Source organism: Engystomops pustulosus, chromosome 10, assembly GCF_040894005.1.
Source record: "Engystomops pustulosus chromosome 10, aEngPut4.maternal, whole genome shotgun sequence".
Classification (NCBI taxonomy): domain Eukaryota; kingdom Metazoa; phylum Chordata; class Amphibia; order Anura; family Leptodactylidae; genus Engystomops; species Engystomops pustulosus.
This window is the reverse complement of record NC_092420.1, coordinates 53266126-53291463: the sequence shown is the minus strand read 5'-3', so window position 1 is coordinate 53291463 and position 25338 is coordinate 53266126. Positions and strand designations below refer to the sequence as shown.

Genomic DNA, 25338 nt, shown 5'->3' with positions numbered 1-25338 from the left:
CACTGGGTATAGGCGATCAGGACGTAAATATTGCCGGATGGCAGTTTGAATGAATGTCCTACCGAGCTTTGGCTCTGGCAGATGGTCTCCATAGCTCTCTGTTTACCACAATTTGAGATTAAAGAGAACCTGTCACCTAAAGTAAGCAGCTCCTAGTGCTAAAACAGACGCAGCAGTGTTACACCTCCGAAACCTCTGATAATGCTAACAAACACTGCCGCGCTGTACACTACAAATGCCGGACCATGCTGGAAGCGGTCCACGTATTCATGAGGGGGCGTATTTAGTGGTGGTGACTGCCACATGACAAGCGGAGGTCACTGCTGGCCTATGGAGTGGGCGAGACGCTCAAGGGAAGAGGCAGCGCCTCAGACCACCCCCTCATGAACACGCCAGTGCGCTTCCAGCACAGATTCTAGTGTACAGGGCGGCAGTGTTTTGTTAGCGTTATCGGAGGGTTTCAATAACTCTAGCAGTGTAACTTTAGTAAGCAGCTCCAGTGCTGTTTTTATAGGAAACGGGTCCTCTTTAAATCTTTGATCTTCATACCTCTTTGTCATTTGAACATCGCTTTCAAAAAGATCAGTGGGGTGTAATGTACAATGCTTGCAGTACCTACTGTTCCATTGGCCGGGTTAGCACAGCCGGGTTAGCATGGGTTCGTAACTTGTTTTTCACATACATTGTAAGGACCCGTTGGGCAGATCCCTGACGTATTTGTATAACACATCACAGACGTATCCCACCGTATGCTTCTACAGTGGGATACATTGACCTTTGCCCTCTTCCCCCCCATGAATGCAGGAGGGAGCAGGATGCATGTATGTAGCATACTACAGTACCAGTATTAATCTAACGCTGAGTGTATACATCTGGAGTTCCCTCAGCGTATATATGCTCAGTGTATGAAGAAAACAAGAAGTGAACCTAAGCTCTCTGCTTCCTGAGGCGAACTCTGTAGTGGTACCCCCTCTTCCCCATGAAAGAGATATATATTAGTTTATTTTGGGTTCACCATACAGTATCTCACACCCGTGCTGACGCTGGATGGGAAGAAACACTGTTTCTAGGTCCCAGGTCCTGCCTTGTAGGAGCCGACTGCATCCCTGGGCTGCCCCCATCTTGCTGTAGGTGTGCTGCCTGAGGCAAGAGACTCAGCTCTCCTCATGAATGGTGAGCCCCTGCCTAGCCTAATTCACAATCATGACCGATGCAGAATTTTATGTTGTTGCACTTTCTTTATCTTAAACTCATTTATACTTTTGCAAGGCACAGCTGGAAATAAAATGATCATAAGAGTTATTTTTTTTTCCCCTTGAACTATTTAGTGATTATATTTCAGGTCCTGAAGCTGCACATTAATAATTAATATTTTCTGATTATTAGACTTTGTGGCCCCTCCACATAGAAGCAGCTTAGTGCCGCTGTGACCTGTGTGGAGTCACTTTCTGCAATCGTCTTCCTTCTGTGTGACAGATTAGAGATGTAATGCGTCGCCCCTGATATCCCGGATTACCATGACAACCCCAGCAATGTAACGTGATGGCCTCTCGGTGACAACATTTAAGCCATCTGGACTCCTCGTAGTGTGAGCTCAGCTTGTCCCTGGCACAGATATCTGGCAGTGTCTGACCCCGGCTCCCTGCAGTATCCAGGAGATGATCTCTAGACCATGGACTGTGTCCTGTACCGTCGCCCCTCTCCCCTGTAGTCACATTACGTGTCCTCGGTCTGTAGTCTGTATCTGAGATGACACTTCTAACAAACATAAAGGGGACGCCATGGAATGGAAATACAGGAATGTGGTATTACGGGATACTGTAATAAACAAAATATTTTTTTCGGACTATCCAGTGCGCCTTATAGTCCAGTGCGCCTTATAGTCCAGTGCGCCTTATATATAAACCATACTTTCAGACAACAGCTGCCTTGAACTGTGCACAGGTCTGCCACCTGCTGGTCATTCATCCTTATAATCAGGTGCGCCTTATATATGAACCTAGATGTTTTAGCAGGCATTTATTGATGGTGCGCCTTATAGTGCAAAAAATGCGGTATTCTATAGTGCAAATTTTTGTGTTTTCTTTAATGCCTATAGGGGCATAAAACTTGTTTACGTTCAGCAAATGTATCATTTTTTTTATGTATCAATTCCTCATAGTTTTCTAGATCTCAGCTTGCTGTCATTCTTTAGTGTAGAAACCTGTTCCTGGTCATGTGATGTCACACAGGTGCACGGCCCGTTATATCCGTAGTCATGTGATGTCACACAGGTGCAAGGCCCGTTATATCCGTAGTCATGTGATGTCACACAGGTGCACGGCCCGTTATATCCGTAGTCATGTGATGTCACACAGGTGCACGGCCCGTTATATCCGTAGTCATGTGATGTCACACAGGTGCACGGCCCGTTATATCCGTAGTCATGTGATGTCACACAGGTGCACGGCCCGTTATATCCGTAGTCATGTGATGTCACACAGGTGCACGGCCCGTTATATCCGTAGTCATGTGATGTCACACAGGTGCACGGCCCGTTATATCCGTAGTCATGTGATGTCACACAGGTGAACGGCCCGTTATATCCGTAGTCATGTGATGTCACACAGGTGCACGGCCTGTTATATCCCTGGTCATGTGATGTCACATAGGTGCATGGCCGTTATATCCCTGGTCATGTGATGTCACACAGGTGCACAAGCCGTTATATCCCTAGTCATGTGATGTCACACAGGTGCACGGCCCCTTATAACACACAACTCTGATTACTCTCTCTAATACTAACTAGCACCTGTGTGACATCACATGACCATAGACTGGTTTCCATACACAGAAAGTTAACCTAGAAGCTTCCTCCAGGGTGACAGCAAGCAGTGATCTAGGATAAATTGAGGAATTGATACAGAAAGTGTATTGAAAAATTGAATAGCTATTCATTACAATTTTTTTTTTTTTTGGTGAAAGATGACAACCCCCTTAATCTCCGTGTGAGTTGGGCTCCAAAAATACCTCTATGGCGATTTGCTCCTTCAGCTGCTGGAAGGTGGTCAGTCCCAATCCCGAGGACCACTGGTCCACTGCTCATAAGAGCGCCCTCATGTGGTCAGTCCAGCCGTCCGCAGACCACACTGTACACTCCGGAGCTTCTTTCCATAGGGGTCAAGTTGTACTGTCGGACCAGAGTCTGCTGGATAAATAGCCAAATATTTCAAGGGCTCTCCCTCTGAGAAGGGGTCATGTACTGGACCTTCTGGTCCACAGGTACACTGACAGGTACACAGTGCTGCTGACATGTTTTTGTAAAGGCAAGAAATAACAAATCCAAGCCTGTACCTTTATCCAGGAGGGGAAAGTCCTCTTCCCACAGCTTTTGGAGGTAAATCTGGACTAGCTGGGGCAGACTATGGTAGCTGGAGCATCTGCAGCGGTTGTTCCCACTACAGTTTCGGTTCTGCACCCTTTGCTTGCTGAGGCTTTTCTGACGCAACTGAAATGAGTGTCTCGTATGCAGTATGGTTTCCTGCCTGCAAACTTGTCAAGACTGCTTGCAAGATGTCCGCTGAGCCTATCGGACCATGAGGGTGGGAAGTTCAATGTGGGACTGACTGTTGGTGACTGGCTCCATGGGGAGTCTGAGCAATGCTCTCACTTGTCTGGAACAATAGCGCCCCCACCTCCTCCTGGTCCACCTGATCTACTGCATTGTCCATAGTACTGGCCGCAATCTTTCTGCCTTTATTTGTACCAGCCATCCTGGTAACCGATGTACCTGACACCTGACTGTAACTGCACTCTGCCTGTGTCTAGTGCTCCAGTGGTCTTAAGACCCTAATGGCTAAAGCTGTTGTTGGTTATCTTTAGTGTCTGAGTATGGACCCCACATCCGCTCTCTATTATCTTGATCCAATTGCTTCCACCAGTTGTGAAGTTCTGGACTCCTGGAGGAGGGGGGTATTTATGGTCAATTATGGTGGTGTTTTTTTTTTTTTTTATTATTTTTTTAAAACAGAGATTTACCAGTACAGTAGGCTGCCACCAACTTCTCATGTGATATAAGACTAGTCCATGACAAACCATGCACGTGGGAGATTCGTGGATTGAGGTGCAATTTTACATTTAAATGTCTTAAGGGAACACAAGACTAAACCGTACAAAGAAGAGTGTGGATTACAAGTGTAGTGCTAAAAGTACAAGCGGTTCCGGTACCTTGTGCTGAACTATTGGGGTAAAGGGTTTGGCCAACTGAATCTCTGGATTGTGTTGAGACCGACTGGGCCTTGACCTTGGACTGGGATGGACCATAAATACAAGACTGGCACATTGCTTAAATAAGTTACTGGATAATTTATGGCTCTTTGTCTAAAAGAAGTGTAGTGAACTCTGTGAGAACTGTTGGTGCCGGTAGGTCTGCGGAAGTGTCAATTACTTGTTGCCTTACTATCGTCCTCTACTATAGTATAGTAACCAAATTGCTTTTGTTTGTTTTGCTTTTTTTGTTTACCTTGTTAATCACTGTGATGGTTAATAAGACGCATCAATGTGCGAGATGTGTGAGGGGTCATTTTTTGCGAAATGAGGCGACGTTTTCATTGCTACCATTTTGAGGTCTGTGCAACATTTTGATCATTTTTTATTTCATTTTTTATGTTATGTAAAAAGGTGTAAAAGTCACATTTCGGACATTTGGGCGCCATTTCCCGCCTCGGAGGTCACCGCCGGCCGTAACCGTTTTTATATTTTGATAGATCGGGCATTTTGGGACACGGAGATACCTAATATGTCTGTGATTTTTACTGTTTGTTATGTTTTATATCCGTTTTAGGGAAAGGGGGGTGATTTGAACTTTTAATATTTTATTAATTTTTTTTATTTTTTAAACTTTTTTTTTTCTATTTTTTTCCACTATTTTTTAGACCATCTAGGGTACATTAACCCTAGATGGTCAGATCGCTCCTACCATATACTGCAATACTACAGTATTGCAATATATGGCATTTTTGCAGGTCATACATTACAATGAGCCACTGGCTCATTGTAACGAACCTGCATAAACCATGTAGCCTCGTGTCAAACGAAGACCCGAGGCTACCATGGTAACCGATCGCCGCCCCCCAATGACGTTCGGGGGCGTGGCGATCGAAAAAAAGATGGCGGCGCCCGTTTAGAGGGTTAATAGCCGCGATCGGTGCAAGCACCGACCGCGGTTATTAGCGGTGGGGGTTTTGTGCAAAATGCAAAAACCCCACCTCTGTATGAAGAGGACTCAGCCCGTGAGCCCTCTTCATACATCCCTTATACCTCTGCGCCGTAGAGCTACGGCGCAGAGCGTTAAGGGGTTAAAAAACACATCCGTTTTTGACCAGTTTTACCAATTATCTTATTTAAAACTGGTCAAAAGGGCATGTGTTTTTTATTGGACTGCTTAAAAACGGCCCAAAAACAGTTTCAAAACGCCACGTGTGCTGTCGGCCTTAGGGTGATGCCACACATGTCGCTTTGTCCGGGGCGGGCCGCAACCTGATCGCATCGGCGTTTCAATGTAAACGCCTGCAATTGGGAACGAGCCGCCGGTGTTTTGCATTAAATTAACCCATAGAAACGCCGATGCGATCGGGCCGCGGCCCGCCCCGGTGGCTTCGGCTTTGTTTGCATTTGCAAACCCAGACAAAGCACCATGTGTGATATCACCCTTAGGATCTTCCTCTGCTCTCGATGTTAAAATGGTTCCCAGACAAAAAGACGATTTGGCCTCAGATGTGTCTGATTATATCAGTTGCAGACACACCTCTGTCCACTCCAAGCTTCTCAAGGGGAAGTCGTAGGGTCCAGGTTCTGGTATCATTGGATCCGGATGAATCCCTAGATCTCATTGATACCAAACCTGATACGTTTGCTATGGTCCTAGGGTGCTAGAGCCTAAATAGAAATAATGAAATAATACTACGGGAGCACCGGTTCCAAAAATGCCCTTGGGCCGAGATGGACCGTAACTGTCCCTAATCAATGTATTGGTCTTATGAGTTTTATGGCGATTTGTCTCCTGAAAATTGGAGGGAAAATCAGCTCAAGTCTTCAGAGACGAGTGGGGACATTTTTTGAAGCTCGGCGCCCTCCCAAACAACACTCTGCTAGCTCCATTAGGCTAATTAAGCGTAGGCCAGGGGAAAGTGGGGAATTTGAGTAGTATAAGGTCTCCCTCCCCTGGCCCTATTTATCACACTGACAATGTGCTTAGATTGTTATATTAGCAGGATTTATCTATACTTTTATTTTAGCTTCTGAACATTCTGCTACCATCTAACACATGAGACAGATCAGAGATGATGAGATCTATGAGATGGATACAGTATACAATGACATTCTCGGCTCTACTTCCTCACCTTATCAATAAAATACACAGCTCAGCTTATCTGTCTATAGCTTGTAGATTAAGTCTCTGAACACTGTTGCTTGCTGGCAGGAAGTGCCTTTGTCTGAGCTTGTCTTGTAATGCATGGTCGTATCCAGGGGCAATCAATAATTTAAGCACCAGGACTAATAGAGACATGTTGGAATAATATATGTGAAATGCTGTATTTTTTGTATAAGTGAATTAGAGTATATATTATTTTGTTATCCTGAGTATATTAAAGAATCTTGTGTTTGTGGGAATACCCCTTAAAAAGTATGGATTGTTCATGATTATCGCACATATAGCTCCCATGTAATTATGGTTGTCATTAAGTTCCCTCTAGTGGCAGCTACAAGCTGACAGAATTCACAATGGCCGTTACGAACATGTAATTGTGTAACAAATGAATACTCTACACTTGGAAGCTGCCACCACTTTATCTGTGGTCTGAGGTATCACTGTATATTGTGTGCGGATTAGTTGTCTTCTGTCTCTATACAGCAGGGCAGCCATCAGGAAATTCGGGGCCCCATACAGCAAAAGTGTCTGGGCCCCAACACACCCCAAAACCGAACAAGCCTCCTGCCCCCCGCAGTGACCTTTCACAAACAGGGTTTGAGGCCTGTTGCTACGACAAGGCACACTCTTCTGGTAGATTGCCAATAGGAGTCATACTATTGAACGTCACGTGCAATTTTTCACATTTTCATAAAAAAAGCTAAATCCTGCTATTGAGGGACCTGCTCAGGTTTCAAGTCACTTTGAGAGGCCTAAATAAAGTAAAACCCCATAAATTACTCCATTATAGAAACTACACCCCTCAACGTACGTAAAACAACTTTTATGAAGTTTGTTAACCCTTTAATTGGTTTACAGGGGTTAAAACAAAATCGGATGCAATTTCGAAATTACATTTTATTTGGCTAAATTAATGTGTTTTTCATAAAATGTACAAATTCTCAGTGGATAAAATTCCAAAACGCTCCTCAAAATTTGATCCCCCATCTCTCCCGCGTATAACAATACCCCATATGTGGTGGTAACCTGCTGTATGGGCACACGCCAGGGCATTGAGGGGGAGCTGCGCCATTCAGAGCAGATTATGCATTGTCACTTTTTATTGGCTATACAATCTTTATTTTTTTGGCAATTTGGACATTTAAGGGCTTATTTTTTGCGACATGAGATGCACTTTACAAATACTTCATTTAAGTGGGTCTATAGCTTTTCGATGAGATTTTATTAACTCTTTAATGTATGGAGGAAAAGAAAATTGTCAATTTGGGGTTTCTTTTTTTTGTATATTTTGGGGGTCGTACACCATACACTAAAAATACTATAATATTTTCATTCTATAGATCACTACGATTACGGTGATACCTCATTTATATAGTTTTTCATTTATTTTTACAATTTTACTGGAGAAAAACTAATACAGAGGAAATCTTATTTGTTTCTGCATCGCCATCTTTTCGGGAACTTAACCTTAATATTTTTTGGTTGACAGAGCTAGTTTAGGGCTTATTTTTTACGTGTTGAGTTGTTCTTTCAATTGGTACCATTTTGGGGCACATAACTTTTTTTGATCACTTTTTAGAACATTTTTGTAAAGGGATTTTATGAAAATTTATATTTTTGGCGAGTTTTTCGGGTTTTGTTTTTACGGCGTTCACCGTACGGGTCCAATAATGTTTCTGACTTATTGTACAGATTGTTACGGACGCGGTGATACCAAATATGTGGGGGGTTTTGGTGATTTTCAGGTATTTTTACTTTATTAGATGTGTAGGGAATGTTTGTGTTTAGGGGACTTTAACTCTATTTAATTAATTATTTTTATTAAAAATTGTGTTTATTCAGTGTTTTTAACTTTTTTTTCTTTACTTTTACAGGTTAGCTTGAACAAGTGATCCACTGATCACTTGTTCAAGCTATTCTTCACCTAATACAGTGTAATACAGATGTATTACACTGTATTATGTGAAACACTGAGCATGCTGCGCATGCTCAGTGTGTCACAGCCGGGTCCTGCCAGGAGGCACGGACCCGGCACCCGGAAGAAGATCGCGCAGCCCCGGGCACCGGCAGTCCCGAGGCTACGATCAGAGCAGCGGGACCCCCCCGGTAAGCGCCGCGGGGGGGGTCCGAATCCTGTTAAATGCCCCTAGCACGCCGCGGTCAGCGCGACCGCGGCGTGTTAGGGGTTAACACCCGCGATCGGAGAAATCTCCGATCGCGGGTGTTAGAGGAGGGTGTCGGCTATAATATATAGCCGACACCCGCAGCTTCTGGCCCCGGCTCCATTCAGGAGCCGGGGCCAGAAGTTTGACGTACTATTACCGCATATTGCGGGAACGCACCTCCCGCCATGCAGTAATAGTACGTCAAATGTCGGGAAGGGGTTAACCAGCGGCCCCCGGCGCCTCCACCCCACACATATTGTGCAGCACAGACCGCACAGTCTGCGGCCCACCGGCCGGGCCCCCCCCCTCCCTCCCCCCCCCTCACCCTTCCCCCCCCCCCCCTAGTGTCTTAGAGTCCGGGCCCCATAGGGCAGTACCAGTTGTACTGCCCTATCGGCGGCCCTGCTATACAGTATATAGTTTTGACTGGTTTGTTTCCCTTCGGTCAGATCACTGCTTATCTATTCTTAAATTCTTGGGAAAACCCTTAAAGGCGCCAGTTTTTGTGATAATTTCAGTAGTTCTGTTTTCTGTCTCTGATGTTTTTTGTTCCATTCTGTGGAAGTTCAGGAAAGAGACGTCAGACATGGCGTTGAATAACATTTGCCAGATTTTGTTGGATTGTAGGGGAATCTTTTTTTGCTTGGTTGCTTTTGTATTGTTCTTGGACTGACCTGCTTGGGGGTTGTGGGGGGTTGATCGCTGTGTACAAGTCTCTTGTTGTGAGATGGTGAATGTGCTGATGAGCGGTCGGCGGTGCGTTTCCTGCCCGGTGTGTACAGTCAGGCGGTACATCAGGATTGCTGATCAGATGGAAACGCTGACCTGTCACAGAGGAGAATGTGAGATAACCGCTGTTATGTGCCCCCGGGGAGCGCAGCGGCTGCAGCAAGCATATGCAGGATTGTAGACATGAATATACAGGATCAGGAGGCCGTCTGAGAAAGCATGTTCATATTCACCGGTGACCAGGGCGCTGTTCTGGGACATTTACAATATGTTGTAGGACACATTTCTGGAATATGCTAATCATTCCTTGAGTAAGCGGGAATGTGCGGCTTCAGGAAGCAAGTTCAGTGTCTCTGGCATGTGCCCAGAAAAACTCGTGTTAGTATCATCTGCAAAAAAAAGGACATGAGCCATAATAGGGTTAATGGCGCAGCCAGAGGGGCAGACGCAGGGGTATGCCTGGAATGGATGGTGACTCCCATTTCCCTGCCGGCTTTACATGTAAGGGAACAACCCCCTCTGTCTGCACTTCTAAATAAAGGCTACTTGTTAACCCCTTAGGAGTCAGTTTTTTTCACAATTTAGTTTTCTCTCTGGCAGCTTGTCACATTGTTTTTATTGGCGTCGGTCTAGAGATTGTAGTATAATAGTTGGCTATTTAGTATGGTCTGAGTCCAGCTCGTAATCCCTATCCCATTACCTTTTATTTAGACAGTAGACTGGATAGATATAAAGGGTAGGCTCACCTTTTGAAGCTTGAACCATATTCACAGCATAAGGGAAAAGTAACTGCTTGCTCAAGGTCTGATTGCTGGGACCACCCTTAATCACTAGATGGAGCAGCTGAAAGTACATCAAGTCCCAATGATAGTAAGTACAGGAAGTCCCTGGGTTAAGTACAAGATATGTCTGGTACAGCGCCTATCTCCTGTTCAATATGCAGCCTGGTTGGTATATATAGCTATTTTGCACAATGCACTTTATTTTGTCTTGTTTGGTTTATATGACCTCCTACCAGGTTCCATGTTATTTAGATTAGGTTTATGTTATAACCTCTTGTTTACACTTGTAAACACTTGTATACACTTGTATATGTAATATATTATATTCATTGACTTGTGTGTTACATTGAAACCTTATGTTTACACTTGTAATGTATTGACTGACTGTGGTTTACAATGTGATTGTACAGGATTGGCGGTGTACTTTTAGTCCACCAGGGATTGATTTTATGGGTTGTTTTTATTGCAGTGATCATATGTGTATTATTATTTTGTTGTTAATAAAATTCTGTGTTTTCCATATTATGGTATTTATGCATATATTTTGTGTACTTTGTTGTACAAGGCCTGTATATAGGTATATATATAAGTACAAGATAGGTTCCATAGTTTTTTCTTAAGTTGAATTTGTATGTACCGTAAGTCAAAACTGTATATTTTATAATTGTAGTTCCAGACAACATTTTTTTTTTTTGTCTCCGTGACAATTGGAGTTTCAACATTTTTTGCTGTAATTAGACCAAGGATTATCAATAAAGCTTCATTACAGGCACCTTACAGCTGATCATTGCAGCCTGGGACTATAGTAACATCCAGAGAGCTTCACCAGAGGTCACAGGGGGCAGAGGGGTCTGTCTTTAATTAGGAGTTGTCTGTAAGTCGGGTGTCCTTAATTAGGGGACAGCCTGTTTTTATATAGTGGCAGCATTCTGTATTCCAATTTTTTATTTCTGTATATCCCAGCATCATATTCGGCCGTGCTTTATAGATCATGGACTACAGATTCAGACAAAATAAGATTTTGCGGAGTAATAAAATGTTCAGATATAGCGATAGGAATGAAGATCCTTCTCGCAAGAGCTTACAATCTATGAAAGCACACCGGCTTCTATGCATCAGCTGCCCAATTACGGATGGACTTTTTGATCCCTTTTTATCCCTGATATAGTTACCCCCAGTGAATTTACAGTGGTGGCACAACTCTGTAGTGCTGTTAGTCTGTTCTGGGGCATCTCCAGTACTGTGTTGGGGGGTACATATACATATATTTATTCCTGTACTGTGGTCTTTATAATTTCTGGGATGATATTTCGGCTGTGTTGTGGTGCATCGATGGTGCTGGTTATGGGTGCTGCCTCTAAAAGTTTATCAGAGAGTATGGTCATTGGACCGATAAATGTTGTTGATCCGTGGCCTAAATCCTGCACTTACACTGACATTTACATTTACACCGGGCGGGTATACATCCGCCATGATGTGACCCCCTCCCCTCTCTATTGCACTGCATTACATGTGACCCCGTAACACCGGGAAAGATAGGACATGTCCTATCTTTTTCCTGTGTTCGGAGCGGCGGTATGGCACCCTATCCCTACGTGCGCCCATTGGTGTGACAAGTTACTCCCTGTATGCTTCATTGATGACCAAGGTAAAATTCACAGAATCCATGCAACACGGAAAATGCATTAGTGTAGCCTAATGCAGGGTAATTATTAAAGATTACATTTTGCAGCCCACTGGTGTTTCCTTCACTTTCTAATGCATTAGAAAGAAAATAGCGGATATCAAACTGATCCATTGTAGGAATACCAGTCACTGTAATAACTGAATGGAAACTGAAAGTAAAGAATTTTCATGGACTTTTCATTTTTGTTTACTGCACTTTAGTAACTGTTTAAAGAAAAGAAACTAAAAAATCTTTAGAGTTCTCAGAAATCCTAACGTAGATTTGAATGTTGTCTGATTTGTTTAGTTTTGCCATTAGGAGGATAGCCAGGAATTGCTATTGTTCTATGTCCCTGTAGCAGCTAGAACTATAGCTGTGCCACATACTCACTTTCAGTGGGAGCTTTGTGTCCTGTGTTTGGGCGGCACCAAACATCTATTCAGTGTGTGGGGGCTTGTTGTCACTTGACAAGGTCTGCTAAAATGGGAAGTCCTAAAACAGGTGTAAAACAAGCCCAAATATACATGTTTATTAGTCTGTACCTTTCAGACCAGGAAAATACTGTTAAAGCAGTTGCTTCATAAAAACAACAAATGTCTATTTATTCATGTTGTTCTAGACCTTCCATTCGGGCATGGATAGTCACTCACTTAAAGGGGTATTCCAGGAATCAGCATAATTCATATACAAGTGGGCACTCAAAATATAAGCTAATGTGTAATTAGTTGTTATTTAAAATTTTGCTCCCCTTAGCAGAAAATGCTGGTGACATAGACTGTAATGAAGAATTAAAATGCTTCCGGACCTTTAATCAGTCCGTTAATTTCCTCCGCGCGGTCCGTCGCAGAAAAGAAGATGGCCGCTGGTCACATGTCCACATCACATGTCCTGTACCTGCCTGGGCAGGGTCATGTGATCATCACTATGTTTGGCTGTAGTCGGTTGGTTGCAGTGCAGCCAGTATGGCCAGTGTTGTGGTGGCGGCAGTTACACATCATTACTATGGTAACAGAGCAAGAAAACCTGTTACATCATCACTGGGAGCAGAGCATAAGTGAAAGGAGGAGTTACTGAGAACTAAAGGATCATGGAACTTGTAGTTTCCAGTGGCGGCCATCTTAGTGATAACTCCACCTACTTTAGAGAGGCCATAAATTTTGTAAATCATAAAATCATATTATTTTAGCTCCGTTTTGTGACTAATGGCATTGAGTATTGTTGTATTCATTTATTTATATCATCAAGGGTTTTTGTGTCAGACGTTCATATTCCTGGAATACCCCTTTAAAGGGGCTGCCCCATAAGCAGCCTTTACCTTGTCAGGCCATTCTGCCCTTGTAGCGGGCTATGGACCTGGCACTCATCATATAACAATGAAGAGCTGTTCTTTATGGATGTCTTAGCCGTGTGCAGTGCATCATGGATGTAGATGTGACAACATATTCTTTCATAGTAGAAATGATTATGACACCCTCGTACATAGTTTAGTCTGGACTAGTCACTTTGTGGCTTGCTGTTATTCCCCCAATCCCCCCCTCCCCCGTCTAATTAACCAGTTGTCTATCCTGTACAATTAGCGTTTCGGCAGAGCACAACTTTAATTACAGTTATTACCAGGAATGCAAGGCATCCTATATACATCATTATAATAACCACAATGAAACAAGGATATTATCACGTCTGGGAAAATTGTATATTTTTAGAGACTTCATTACAGATAATCTTTTCTAGTCCTGAATGGAAGCGATCCATGCCCACTGCAGAAATGGTTCTGTTTAGTTACGGTATGTAGGTACCATAAGTGTGAGGACAGTTGTGTGATATGTAGCATGCGCTATCCTGGACTTCTATTTCCTTACGTGATCCACAAAAAATAGGACAGGTCACAACTGAAATGTGAAAGCACCCATTGAAAACAATGATCAGTAATGTATTCTTGAAAATCACTGAACCACTGATGCGAAAAACAACACAAATGTGAAAGAGCCGTAAGTGTGCAGCCACACTCGCCATTTATATGGTGTTTATAAACGCTTGGTGGCGGGACTCGGCCCGATCACATATGTGTTTCTATAGGCGTTGTTGTGTTGTCTTAACAGGCTGCATAGGAAAGCCAATAACTCGTGTACTCACAGGTAGTGTCTTTCTTTTATTTTGGGACTAATGCTCTGCATAATGTATGAGGGAGTGGAAGGGAGTTAACCCATTCCACTGTAACTGCAGCTGCCAGGAGGACCAGATGCTGCCAGTGCACATGAGCACAAATTGGCATTTTAAGGTTATTTGCTTGAGAGCTATAAATGGACAGCTAGTTCTTAAAATAAATAATTAAAAACATTTGTTTTAAATGTTGGGCGTTGTTCCTGGTCACCTATATCATACAGTAATGCCTCATGCATAGGACTGTATATTTGGTGACATGTTCTAGCTGTTGTGAGGGGACCTCAAATCACGATGACAGATAGGCCACGGACTATGGGCCCATTGTCTGCGACCTGAGAGCGCACAGCATTTGTGTGCACAAGGCCCAAGTCAGTATCCAGATATGGAGTTGATGGGGGAGATGTATCATACGACGGGTCTAACCTGCATAAAAATATTTAAATATTTGCAGCATGCAAAATTTTACTTGTACTTCACTTGGGCCAGATCCTTGTCCATCTGTAGTAGCCAATAACCGCATAAGGTTTGCCAGTACCCGTAACATTATCCCTTCAAACTCATACTGTGATTGGTAATTGGGGATTTGGCTACATAAGATGACCCCAAAGGCCTATATTCAGAGTCCATTCAGATGGCCATGTGTGGCCCAGGAATCGTGGCTACTTTGGGTCATCTTGTATTAGGAAAAATAAGATCTCAATGTTTTTGGTAGAGCTTTAGTGGATAATACAATGTAGCTGCCCGTATGTCGTCTCAATCTCCTTTCCACATTCACCCCCGGCTCGGCTGAGCAGTGCATGAGATGTGAACTATAAAGGCCCCAAAATAAAAATGGTTGGGCACCTTAAATAGCTGTTGGTCCTGCATACACATTAGACGTTTCACCATATAATTTCCGAGTGAGAATGGAGCAGGACACTGTGCGGGAGATTAGATCAAGGTGAGAAGGAGATTGTCACATACATAAAACCCTAACAACCGTATTACAAGGATTAGGTTATAATCCCCTTATGTGAACTCCCCATCCACTACAGCGTGGCCCAGCGCTCTCTATGAATCTAGATGAGCCTTTAATATATTTTATTGGTTTTCTTTCATTCATTGTTCTTTTATAAATAGCAATATCTTGTTTGGATATTTTTATATACAACCGGTTTCTTAGCTATGTATACTATATAAGGGTAGGTTCACAACACTGCAGAATTTTCTGTTATTCTACTACGCTCACCTTCCATATTTAGCTCTTCCATAATGTTTCCCATATGGCTACATTTACATACGGCTGTCTACCAATGTGCCTCTGTAACCGAATAATTGATGCCGCCCTATTGTGTTTATGGAAAAGTTGGAAAGTCACTAACCATGGTGTGATCAGAGGCAAAGCAGTTTCTTACTGCTACAGTAAATTATAAAGGACCTGTCACCGATTATAATTTGGAAACAGTTTATGTAATTTGTAATTCCCACAAGAAATATATGAATGAATTGTCTGTCAGTGTGGACATTGTAAGTAACATCCCTATACAATCTCACGCTGTCTAATCAGAGCTGCCATTGTCAGACACAAGAAGAATGGTAAAAGTGAACGCCAGAGAAACTATCTAAGTCATCATGTTTTTCTTTGTATTGCTGATCCTTTGTATGCATGTTTTTGTTTGTTTTTTTTAAATGATGCTGATTTTTCTAACCATTATTTTAATACAGAGCGCTCATCTCGCAATGATCGACACTCTGATGATGGCGTACACGGTGGAGATGGTCAGCATAGAAAAAGTTATTGCATGTGTCCACAAGTACTCGCCCTTCTTCCAGACTGCGGACCTACCCTACGACATTGAAGATGCTGTCATGTACTGGATAAATAAGGTAGGAAAATACTCAGAGTACCTAGCCTGACATACACGCTGACCTTCTCCAGTGATGGATCCCAGGACGGGAGCTGAACTTTCTTGGTTGTAGATGTGATTGGCATCTACATCCAGTCACCTATGTACTGGGCACCTCAAGCAGATGCCAGCTCTACCGCCTGCACACACTTCACTCTCTGATGCTTGGCATATGATATCTTCTCCTCACTGCGATGTTAGAGTAGGTTTATCCTTTTAGTCAAAGGTTTGTACAAACGTCATGAAATGTTTATTGAGCGGCTCCTGACACTGAGGACAAGACATCCGTAAACTTTCAAGTGTGCCAACAATTTCTCTTCAGCCATGAGATCTGTGTGGATGTGAACGTCAGACAGACTTCTCTCTAGTACTGGATCACTACCAGAAAAGTAGTATTGTGGGATTAAAGTGAGTTTGTGCTTTACTTTACATCGTTGATCCAGTCTTTCCTGGGAGACCTGTAATAACACACTATAGACAGAAGTCGTCTTTGTTTTCCCTTTGCAGTGGATTTAAAAATGTACGGTAATTTATTGGCTAATCTAAATATAAAGTAGTTATACAGGCAGTCCCTGGGTTACATACAAGATAGGGTCTGTAGGTTTGTTCTGAAGTTGAATTTGTATGTAAGTCGGAACTGTTTACTTTATAATTGTATACCCAGCCAAAATATTTTGGGTCTCACAATTGTATTTTAAAAATGTTGGGTTGTCATAAGAATCAGGAATAACAATAAAGCTTCATTACAGACTCCTGTGATAACTGTTATAGCTGTTTATTGTAGCCTAGGACTAAAGTACAGTAAATTACCAACATCCAGAGGTCCGTCAGGTGTTCTTAAGTAGGGGACCGCCTGTACCCACCTAAATATAGGTGCTATGTACCTAGTTACATATGGGCAATATCCATTATGACTGGTGTCCTCTATTGTCCCTCTTATCCTAAACACATTTGTGTAAGTCCAGGGTGTAAATGGCAGAAGTTTGGGAATTGGGCAGCTATACAATGGTCACCTATCCCTGAACATATGGTGACCCTCGTAAACTACAGATTTTTTTCTTTGATGTCACATTAACTACTAGACCTTTTATATGAGACATTTACCACCTATTACCCACAATGCTGGCCTTTTATCTTGACTTGTCAAAGATACATATAAAAAAAGAGAATTATTCAGCCAGATGATACATTTCCATTCCCACATTTTATGCCTACATATGCTTTTAGTTTCATATAGAGGCACACCGAGGTTGCCAGAATGGCATATTATGTGGCATGTCATATCACCTGGGTATTCTGCCCTAGATACCTTGCTGCACCTTACACAGATACCATACAGGCGGTCCTCTACTTAAGAACACCCGACTTACATACGACCCCTATTTACAAACGGACCTCTGGTTATTGGTAATTTATTGTACTTAGCCTTAGGCTACAATGATCAGCTGTAACAGTTATCAGAGGTGTCTGTAATGAAGCTTCATTGTTAATCTTGATTCTTATGACAACCCAACATTTTTAGAATCCAATTGTCACAGAGACCAAAAAAGTTCTGGCTGGGATTACAATGATAAAATATACAGTTCCGACTTAACTACAAATTCAACTTAAGAACAAACCTACAGACCCTATCTTGTATGTAACCCGGGGACTGCCTTTATACAGTGCTGGGAGCAATCATCCCTCATCCATAATGCCCAATCCACACTACTTACATCAATAATATGAGAAGGCACCTTCTGTACTTGATATATGGTAGGAAGCGCAGACTTTTACAGCATCAGCGGGTGAATGATGAATTCCTCACCGATCTGTGATGTTCTTATGGAAGTGATGACTGCACTTGTGTCAGCCACACAATACAAGCTGTTGTAAATGGCCCTTGTCATTTCTCCACAGCACACAGCAAAAGCTGACACTTTAGTTTTTGCTATATCTTTACACTCTTCTAAAGCTTAGTAATAGATAATTGTTTAGATAACTGTCTAATATATAAAATATGGGCTTACTGTATGTGCCATAAGGTTTGTGAGCCCACTGGGTACAGGGACAGACGTGCAGTGATGAGAATTATCAGAAGTCTAGAAATAAAGTAAATTTGCTTTGCTTAGTCTGCAAATGTTTTTGTAACATTGGAATATGTTATACCACATGTATATGTTCATATTCCTTGAAAGTGAAAATCATTTTGCATAACCCCCTATTTCTGGATATTTCAGGTAAACAGACACTTGAAGGGAATTCTTGAACAAGAACAGCGAGTAAAAGAGCAGCAGAATGTGGACCCAAACACTACACAAAAGGTAGGTCCTTGGGATGGCACTGTGAGCGAGGCACAATACTGCCACTCGCTCTTTTGTAAAAACGTAGCTTTATCCCTGCACAATTGCCATACGACTATATACTCATATACAAGCACCATGCAGAACGGATGCTTATAAATGTCATGACAGTAACCAACTTCAAACAGCTACATCTCCGGAACAATTTCAGTGTCCTATTAAACTTGAGGATCGCCACTTTAATATGATATGTAGATATTTGTGTATGGATGCTTCACAGAACCAGAGATATCCACTCTTTAAGTTATAGTAAAGATTTGATTTTTAAATACAGCTTCCTGTTCCCGAGAAGTCCGATTGTAATTTTAAGAGTGGATATCTCCGGTCCTGGGAGATCTAGGCATATGAAGTGCGCCCACTTGTAGTCAGAAGGATCCAGCACTGCCAGACCCCCCTGAGTACTGAAATGGAGATCAGGTAAAGCACTGACATTGCGCTTCACCAGATTTCCTAGAGAGGAGAGCCTCCGCACTGCTACCTTCTCTCCTGGGTGTCTTGTCATTGTCACTGCCCACAGGACCTGTGATGTTGTCAGAAGCATGTGACTGATCACATGCTTCCTACATCACTCAAGGTCCTCATGTTGCTGAGGAGAGGGACATGCTGCGCTGGGACAAGGGAAGAAGAAGGGGTTCTGTGTGTGTGTCTGTGTTTATGTATATAGTAGTGACCAGTGTGTTCCTATGTGTGTATGTATAACAGGAATGAGTGTGTTCCTATTTCTGTTTTGTTTTTAATATATAGGAGTATTGGATTATAGCTTAACTGTGTGTTTAAAGGAAACCTACCACTTAAAAGTGGTAGGTTTATACACATATACATGGCACCAGCTCAGGGTGAGCTGGTGCCAGAGCATATTTTTGTTAAGGGAACAAAGCCCCTATCTTAGAATTATAAGTTATATTAACTTATAACTCGGCGCACCGCACTTGGGCTCGGCGCACCATGCACGTGCCCGTGCGTGCGCCAGATTCTGAAGTGCAGGAGAGCCAGTGACGTCCCGAGCTCTCCGGCACACGCGCGCCTGCGCAACTTAGCACGGCCTGTTTCCCCGTGCTAAGTTGCGCAGGCGCGCGTGTACCGGAGAGCTCGGGACGTCAAGTGCAGTGCGCCAAGTTATAAGTTAATATAACTTATAATTCTAAGATAGGGGCTTTGTTCCCTTAACAAAAATATGCTCTGGCACCAGCTCACCCTGAGCTGGTGCCATGTATATGTGTATATACCTACCACTTTTAAGTGGTAGGTTTCCTTTAAATGTATGGATAGCTGTGTGTGCTATGCTTTTGTGCAACCAACAAGGATATTTTAATTGGTGTAAAAGATATTTTTCCTAAGTGTGTTATAGTAAGGAACGTCTTCTAGTCCAAAAATATGGTATAATATATTTTGGTAAAAGTTTTATTCAGATTTACTACTTAGCTTATTTTTTCACACTTGTAGTCATGTATCAGCTAATTTTATAAAGAAGGAAATATGTAATTAATAAAACATTCTTATCAACTACCCCCTCGCCCTGTTTGCTGAAACCGCATTTGCTGCAGAGAGATTACAGCAGGCAGGGGGAGGGGGAAGTGCAAAGGAAGCAGAGGGAGGGTGAGAGAAGCCTGTGACGCTACAGCGTAGGGTGGCTCTGGTAACACTCACCTAGAGCCCTTCAGGCTCATTACCATCATTTGAAAAGTTGATTTTAGAAAGAATGAGGCCATGGATAACAAATTTATAAAGATTTCCAGATTCATTGTGCCTTGTCCTATGAGTAAGTGTCCCTGGTTCATCATGCCTGAGCAGTACGTCACTGCTGTTGTCTCGTGTGACAGAGATGCTCTGGTCCTCCGCAGATGAGGCTACTACCTCCCATATAGTGATTGCAGCAGAGTAACAGGATTACTTAACTGCGGGCTTGTTCCTGTGTGCGCTGGATTTCAGGGACTGAACCTAGAACTGCTGAGCTGAAGGGACATACTGGGTTACAGTTCTGCAGTCCCTAATGCGGATTAGTAAATCTGGCATGTAGGTGGCGAGTCTGTCAGTTTGTTGCTTTATCTTATGTCACTCACATATATGATTGGTTTTATTACTGGTAGCTCAGTTCTCTTACACTTGCCCTGTTTGCACATGCCGCTTAGCCTGCAGTACAGTATACTATGTAAGGCTATGGCTGCTTCATTAAATATGATTCATTCTTTCTCTGTTTGCTTTTTCCTTCCCTTGCTTTCTCTGTTATTCCCGCTGCTTCCTATGAAGTCTTCTTCCAAATGGTTTTGGAAACTGGTCCCTGTAAGTTCTGCTCCGCTTCTGATCCGTGGTGTGCTAGTTCTTAGTGGCTTGTCCTCCATATCATGCTCTATACCGCAGATTCATCATGATGCACAAAGCAATACTCCTCCATTTAGCATTGCTAAATCATTCTTTATGATAGGTCCCCATTTACCTGGTTTTTCCCTTTAGGGGCCAGCACCAATATGGCACAATTTACTGCCGAATGCTGCCGTTTCTCACTGTAGAACATTAAAATCCTCCCTGGGAGGTATCCATAGCGAGAATACACGTGAAATAGAGCACAAGTCAAGGTTTGGTTTTTGAGAACTTGGCACTTGCCTATGGCTACTGCAATAAACTAGTGTCTTTGTATAAACCAAACTTTGGTTATCACTCTTAACTCAGTTATTAACATATGGCCCAGAGGCTTTTGTTGACTTCTTGAAACGCTATATTGATACTTGATTGACATTTGCATTAGGCTACATACAAAGTATGTAAAGACCTCATCATAGGCTCCCATATGTTTTAGTGAACTCTGCTAAATATGTTACATAAAAATTCTGATTTTTTTTTTTCCCTGTAAAATGTTATTACAACAGTGAACGAGTGACACCTTGATTTATTACAATAGTCCTAGAAGCTGTGATTCATATGTAGTAACTAGGACATCACATACTGTATGGACTTCATTCATATAAACTTGATTACAGTGGTTCTGGTGATTTCTTGTTCACGGTTTCCACTTTTGCCATATACAGGCCAGATACAGGAAGGACCAGAACCTGTACAAGCAGCTGCCATGTATACCGCTCATGGAGAACATCTTAAAAGATGGCACTGATGGATGCGCCCTCGCCACCCTCATCCACTTCTACTGCCCTGAAGTGATCAGGTTGGAAGGTAGGTTGTTGCAATGATGTAAAGATTTTGGAGATTTGCATAATTTCCTATTACCTTTAACTGTATTATATCATTGGGGATTTACCACATAAGCAAGTGATGACACAATAATGACTGATTAGCGGGAAAGACCCCAGAATCCTCATTTTATCATGAAGGGGCTACAGTGCCGGTGGGAGAGTTACTCTACACATAATTTCCTTATGGATTTCTTTGTGGTTGGTGCCTGGGAGTCATTGGTATATATCATACGTCGAAATGTTATGTTAAAGAGACCCTGTCAGGCAAATTAACCCCCAAAACTATATATATTTATATATTACATAAACTTCCATTAGAAAGCATTGCCCCTCTACGTCCTGTAAGCAATGAGGTCCTAAAATGACCTAAGAGATGTCTAATGAGTCATTATTATATTCAGCTGTCCAGCTTATTCATGAGAGGGAGGCACAGCCACACCCCCAGTGCTTGACTGACAGCCTATATAATGAGGAGGTATAATGGTATAATGGCTCCTCCATGTGCTTCCTTCTGCTGGCAGCCACCTCCCCCTCCCTGCAGCCTGTGTGTGTATGAGATACTCCTATACACATGACTAACAGCCTGTATAATGATGTAACACTTATGGTGCTGGCTCCTCTATGTGCCTGCTGGTGGCCACACCAGGCGGAGGAGAGGGGAGGGGTAACAGGGATGACATCACTGCCTTTTGCCACGTGCCCAGCCTCATTTACATAATACATTAATTATTATAGAATCAAATTTATGAACTGACTAGATAAAGGCTGGGATCCTTGTGAGCTGCTCCAGCAGGTAGAGGTGAAATACCTGATGACCGGTGTCCTTTAAAGAACTTGTGCTTAGCTGCAGGTCCATTTATTGTTGGAGTTTTCATGTACTGAACATGTGCCATTCTTTCTTTGTGTGTCAGTAACCTGCAGATTCTCACTCGACAGTAGTCACAAGGTGTTTCTTGAGATATATACAGGGCTTACTACACCATTTATGTAGTATGCGCAATATTTCTGTATTACAGACTGACAGATCATGTCAATCCATGTCACATCTGTCTAGCAGCAGATTGTCATAAACGCCCAAGGTTTGGAAATGACAGAAACTTGCTCATTCCACCAGGCTGTGACCGCTGTGTTTTATAAACTTGCAGGTTTTTTATAACAGTCGTTTTAATTTTTAATCAGAGGATATAGTGCCAGAACAGTTCTTTCCAATTTCATAACAATCTATTTCCATTTGATAAATGTGTTTTATCTTGAGCACATAAACCTTTCAGTCATTCGTGTTTCTTACTGGCAAATTCTCCCCACTTCAGAATGAATGACAATTAATCATGCTCAACTACAATGTTTGTACTGCTACCTTGTTCATAGTATTTTTGGAGAATTTCTTCTTAAAAGAACCTGTCACCACATTTTTCAAGTGCAGGTTCCTATAGAGCCCTATTAGCTGACACTCTTCTTTTAGCTAAAAATTGGTTCCCTTACTTCCAAATAAATCAACTTTATGTTCTATTCCCTGGCATCGGAGAATGCACATCCTGCTCAGCCGGCCCCTCCCAGCTACTCTTTTCCATGTCCCATGCGACTTCTTAGCATGTTAAATGACCAGCACTGGTCCTTTTATTTTCCTATCATTAGCTAACTAAACACCATGCATATATCTGATCACAGATATCGCAGTATGCCTCCATGGATTTGTACTCCTCCCCATCTTCCATGGAGGCTGCTGTGCTTTCATGTGATCAGATACATACATGAGGTAGACATTGCAGATGTAGCAGAACGTCAGGATATCATGACTTTTTAAATTTTACTTGAATTGGGCATTTAATGTGTGACTCAATTAGAAGGAATGGCTAACATCAGGTAAATTATAAATTTACAAACTGATGTTTTAGCGTTGCAGCCATGGAAAGGTACCATTTAGGGTTAAGGGCAATGCTTTTTAATCATAGTTTTTAATGAAGTCTGGGTTAGTTTGCTTCACAGGTTCCCTTTAAAACTTTCAGTTGTGTTGTTCCTTCTGCTTGTCAAAAGGTGTGTCTATAAGTGTATGTCCAGCATTGGACCCAACACACCTGCCAGTGGTTCATTAATGGAGAGATGGTTTGGTGTAGAGTTCTAAAAATTAAAACGGTTGCAGAATTTGTATTTGATGGATGGTACAGGTGTCTACTACTAGACACGTCGGGAGAGGTGACAGATCCTCGTTAAGGTCAGTGGCATTATTTCCACTTTCCATGATATGCTTGGATCTTCAGCTTTATTACCCGGTGACTATTTACAATTCTTAAGCTGCCTTTATGACTTAGGACTTAAGCTTTGGTTTACCATTAGACAATTACACACTTGGCAATAAACTAATATGCTATAATCCCATACAGACAGGTTCAACATGGTTCTGTTAAGCAAACTAATGATACAAAAAAGTTTCAAGCTAGTTAGTGACATTTTGAACATTGTTCTGCTTCACTGTAGATGTATTTTATTATTTTGTTGATAGTTCAGACTCCCCTTAAACATGAGTTAACAGAAAAGATGCTATCTATGTCTGTTGAGTTTAGAGATGATGAAGCAATATTAACACTTCGCTTATACTGTGATGAGACAAATGACACTATCTTTTAATCCTGTGGTTTTACAAATTAGGACACAACAAGCATCTGCTGCTTTAAGTACATTCAGAATCAGATGAGAAACGACTATTGCACAGGATCATTTAACATAAAGTAGGCTAAAACGCAAAAGCAGTGTATGAAAAATGAAGTCCTTCTTGCACATTTATCATATGGTGCCCCCCAGTACCTGGCGGATTCATTGGGAGGCTCCAGCCTCCTGATAAAACTAGGCGGGCAGTGGAGGGCACAGGCCATAGACAGTGCCCAGGCCTGTGGAAGGAACGCCACATGCCGGCCCACTCAGCTGCCAGCTTATGATGCTTAATGTGGAGGTGGCGTAAGAGGGGAAAGGGCAGCCATTCCTACCTGGGCTTGTACACTAGAAAACTGCCTCATAAGCCCTAATAAACGTGCCCTCTTATTTATAAAGATGTCTAGTAGCAGCCATGTGCAGCTAACAAAATTTGGAATCATTATTTGGAAACATTGCCAGGAGTGTTTTGGCTAGACCACGCCACCCAAGATTGCTACCCAAACTGTCAGTATGATCTCTAATCTGATAAAGGCTGCATTCACACAAATGTGTGAGGGGGGTGTATATACGGCATATATACATCCCCCATACACGGCGATGGGCGCATGGTGCCCTACAGGAGCAGTACGGTGTAGCACACATGTACCGTACGTCTACATCTGTCATCTTTCCTAATCTTCATTTTATGTCGATCCACAGGTGAAAAATAAATGGTATATATAATATTGTGTTGAATACAGGTACATTCACACAGATGCATGCTCTTATTTATTTATTTATTTTTGTCGCGGCTCGGAACGTTGAGCATTCGTGTCGCCATAGAAGCCTATGGGGAAGGTATATCCAGCCTCAAATTTGCAGCTGGATACAAGTCCCTCATACATTTGTTTGAATGTACCCCAAGTCTATGCTTCATACCTATGGGACAATGGCTCTTGTTTCTATACACCCTCCTCCATGATAAGGGGATATTGCCAACCCGTGCCATCGCTGGTGCCCCATATAAACACTGAATGCATACCATCCATAGTATTTATCTAATTCAAAGACCTTCTAGGGGCTTTGTCATATCATGGAATTAAGAGGATGTTTCCATCGTGATTTAGATCAGAATATTGATCTGGCCACCGATTCCCCTATATGTTTATCTACAACAGTTATTACTTGGTTATTATATTTTGTTGACTTTTATTCATTTTTTTGTAGATATCTGCTTCAAGGAGTCAATGTCCCTTGCCGACAGCCTCTATAACCTTCAGTTAATTCAGGAATTCTGCCAAGAGTACCTGAATGGATGTTGTCATTTTAGCTTGGAAGATATGCTCTACGCATCGTCCTCTATCAAGGTTGGTTCCGTGTTTT

General features: G+C 42.4%; 1 protein-coding gene across 2 annotated transcripts in view; it reads left to right on the top strand.

Moving 5' to 3' along the window:
- CAMSAP2 (calmodulin regulated spectrin associated protein family member 2) overlaps positions 1–25338 on the top strand; it is a 60882-nt gene that overhangs the window by 18768 nt on the left and 16776 nt on the right. The window contains exons 3-7 of one of the 2 annotated variants that reach the window (XM_072127895.1): positions 15619–15780; positions 18020–18103; positions 20390–20422; positions 21166–21307; positions 25183–25322. In XM_072127895.1, coding sequence (XP_071983996.1) covers positions 15619–15780; positions 18020–18103; positions 20390–20422; positions 21166–21307; positions 25183–25322 — 561 coding nt within the window. The remainder of the gene's footprint in view (positions 1–15618; positions 15781–18019; positions 18104–20389; positions 20423–21165; positions 21308–25182; positions 25323–25338) is intronic. The other variant, XM_072127896.1, reaches the window with a different exon arrangement.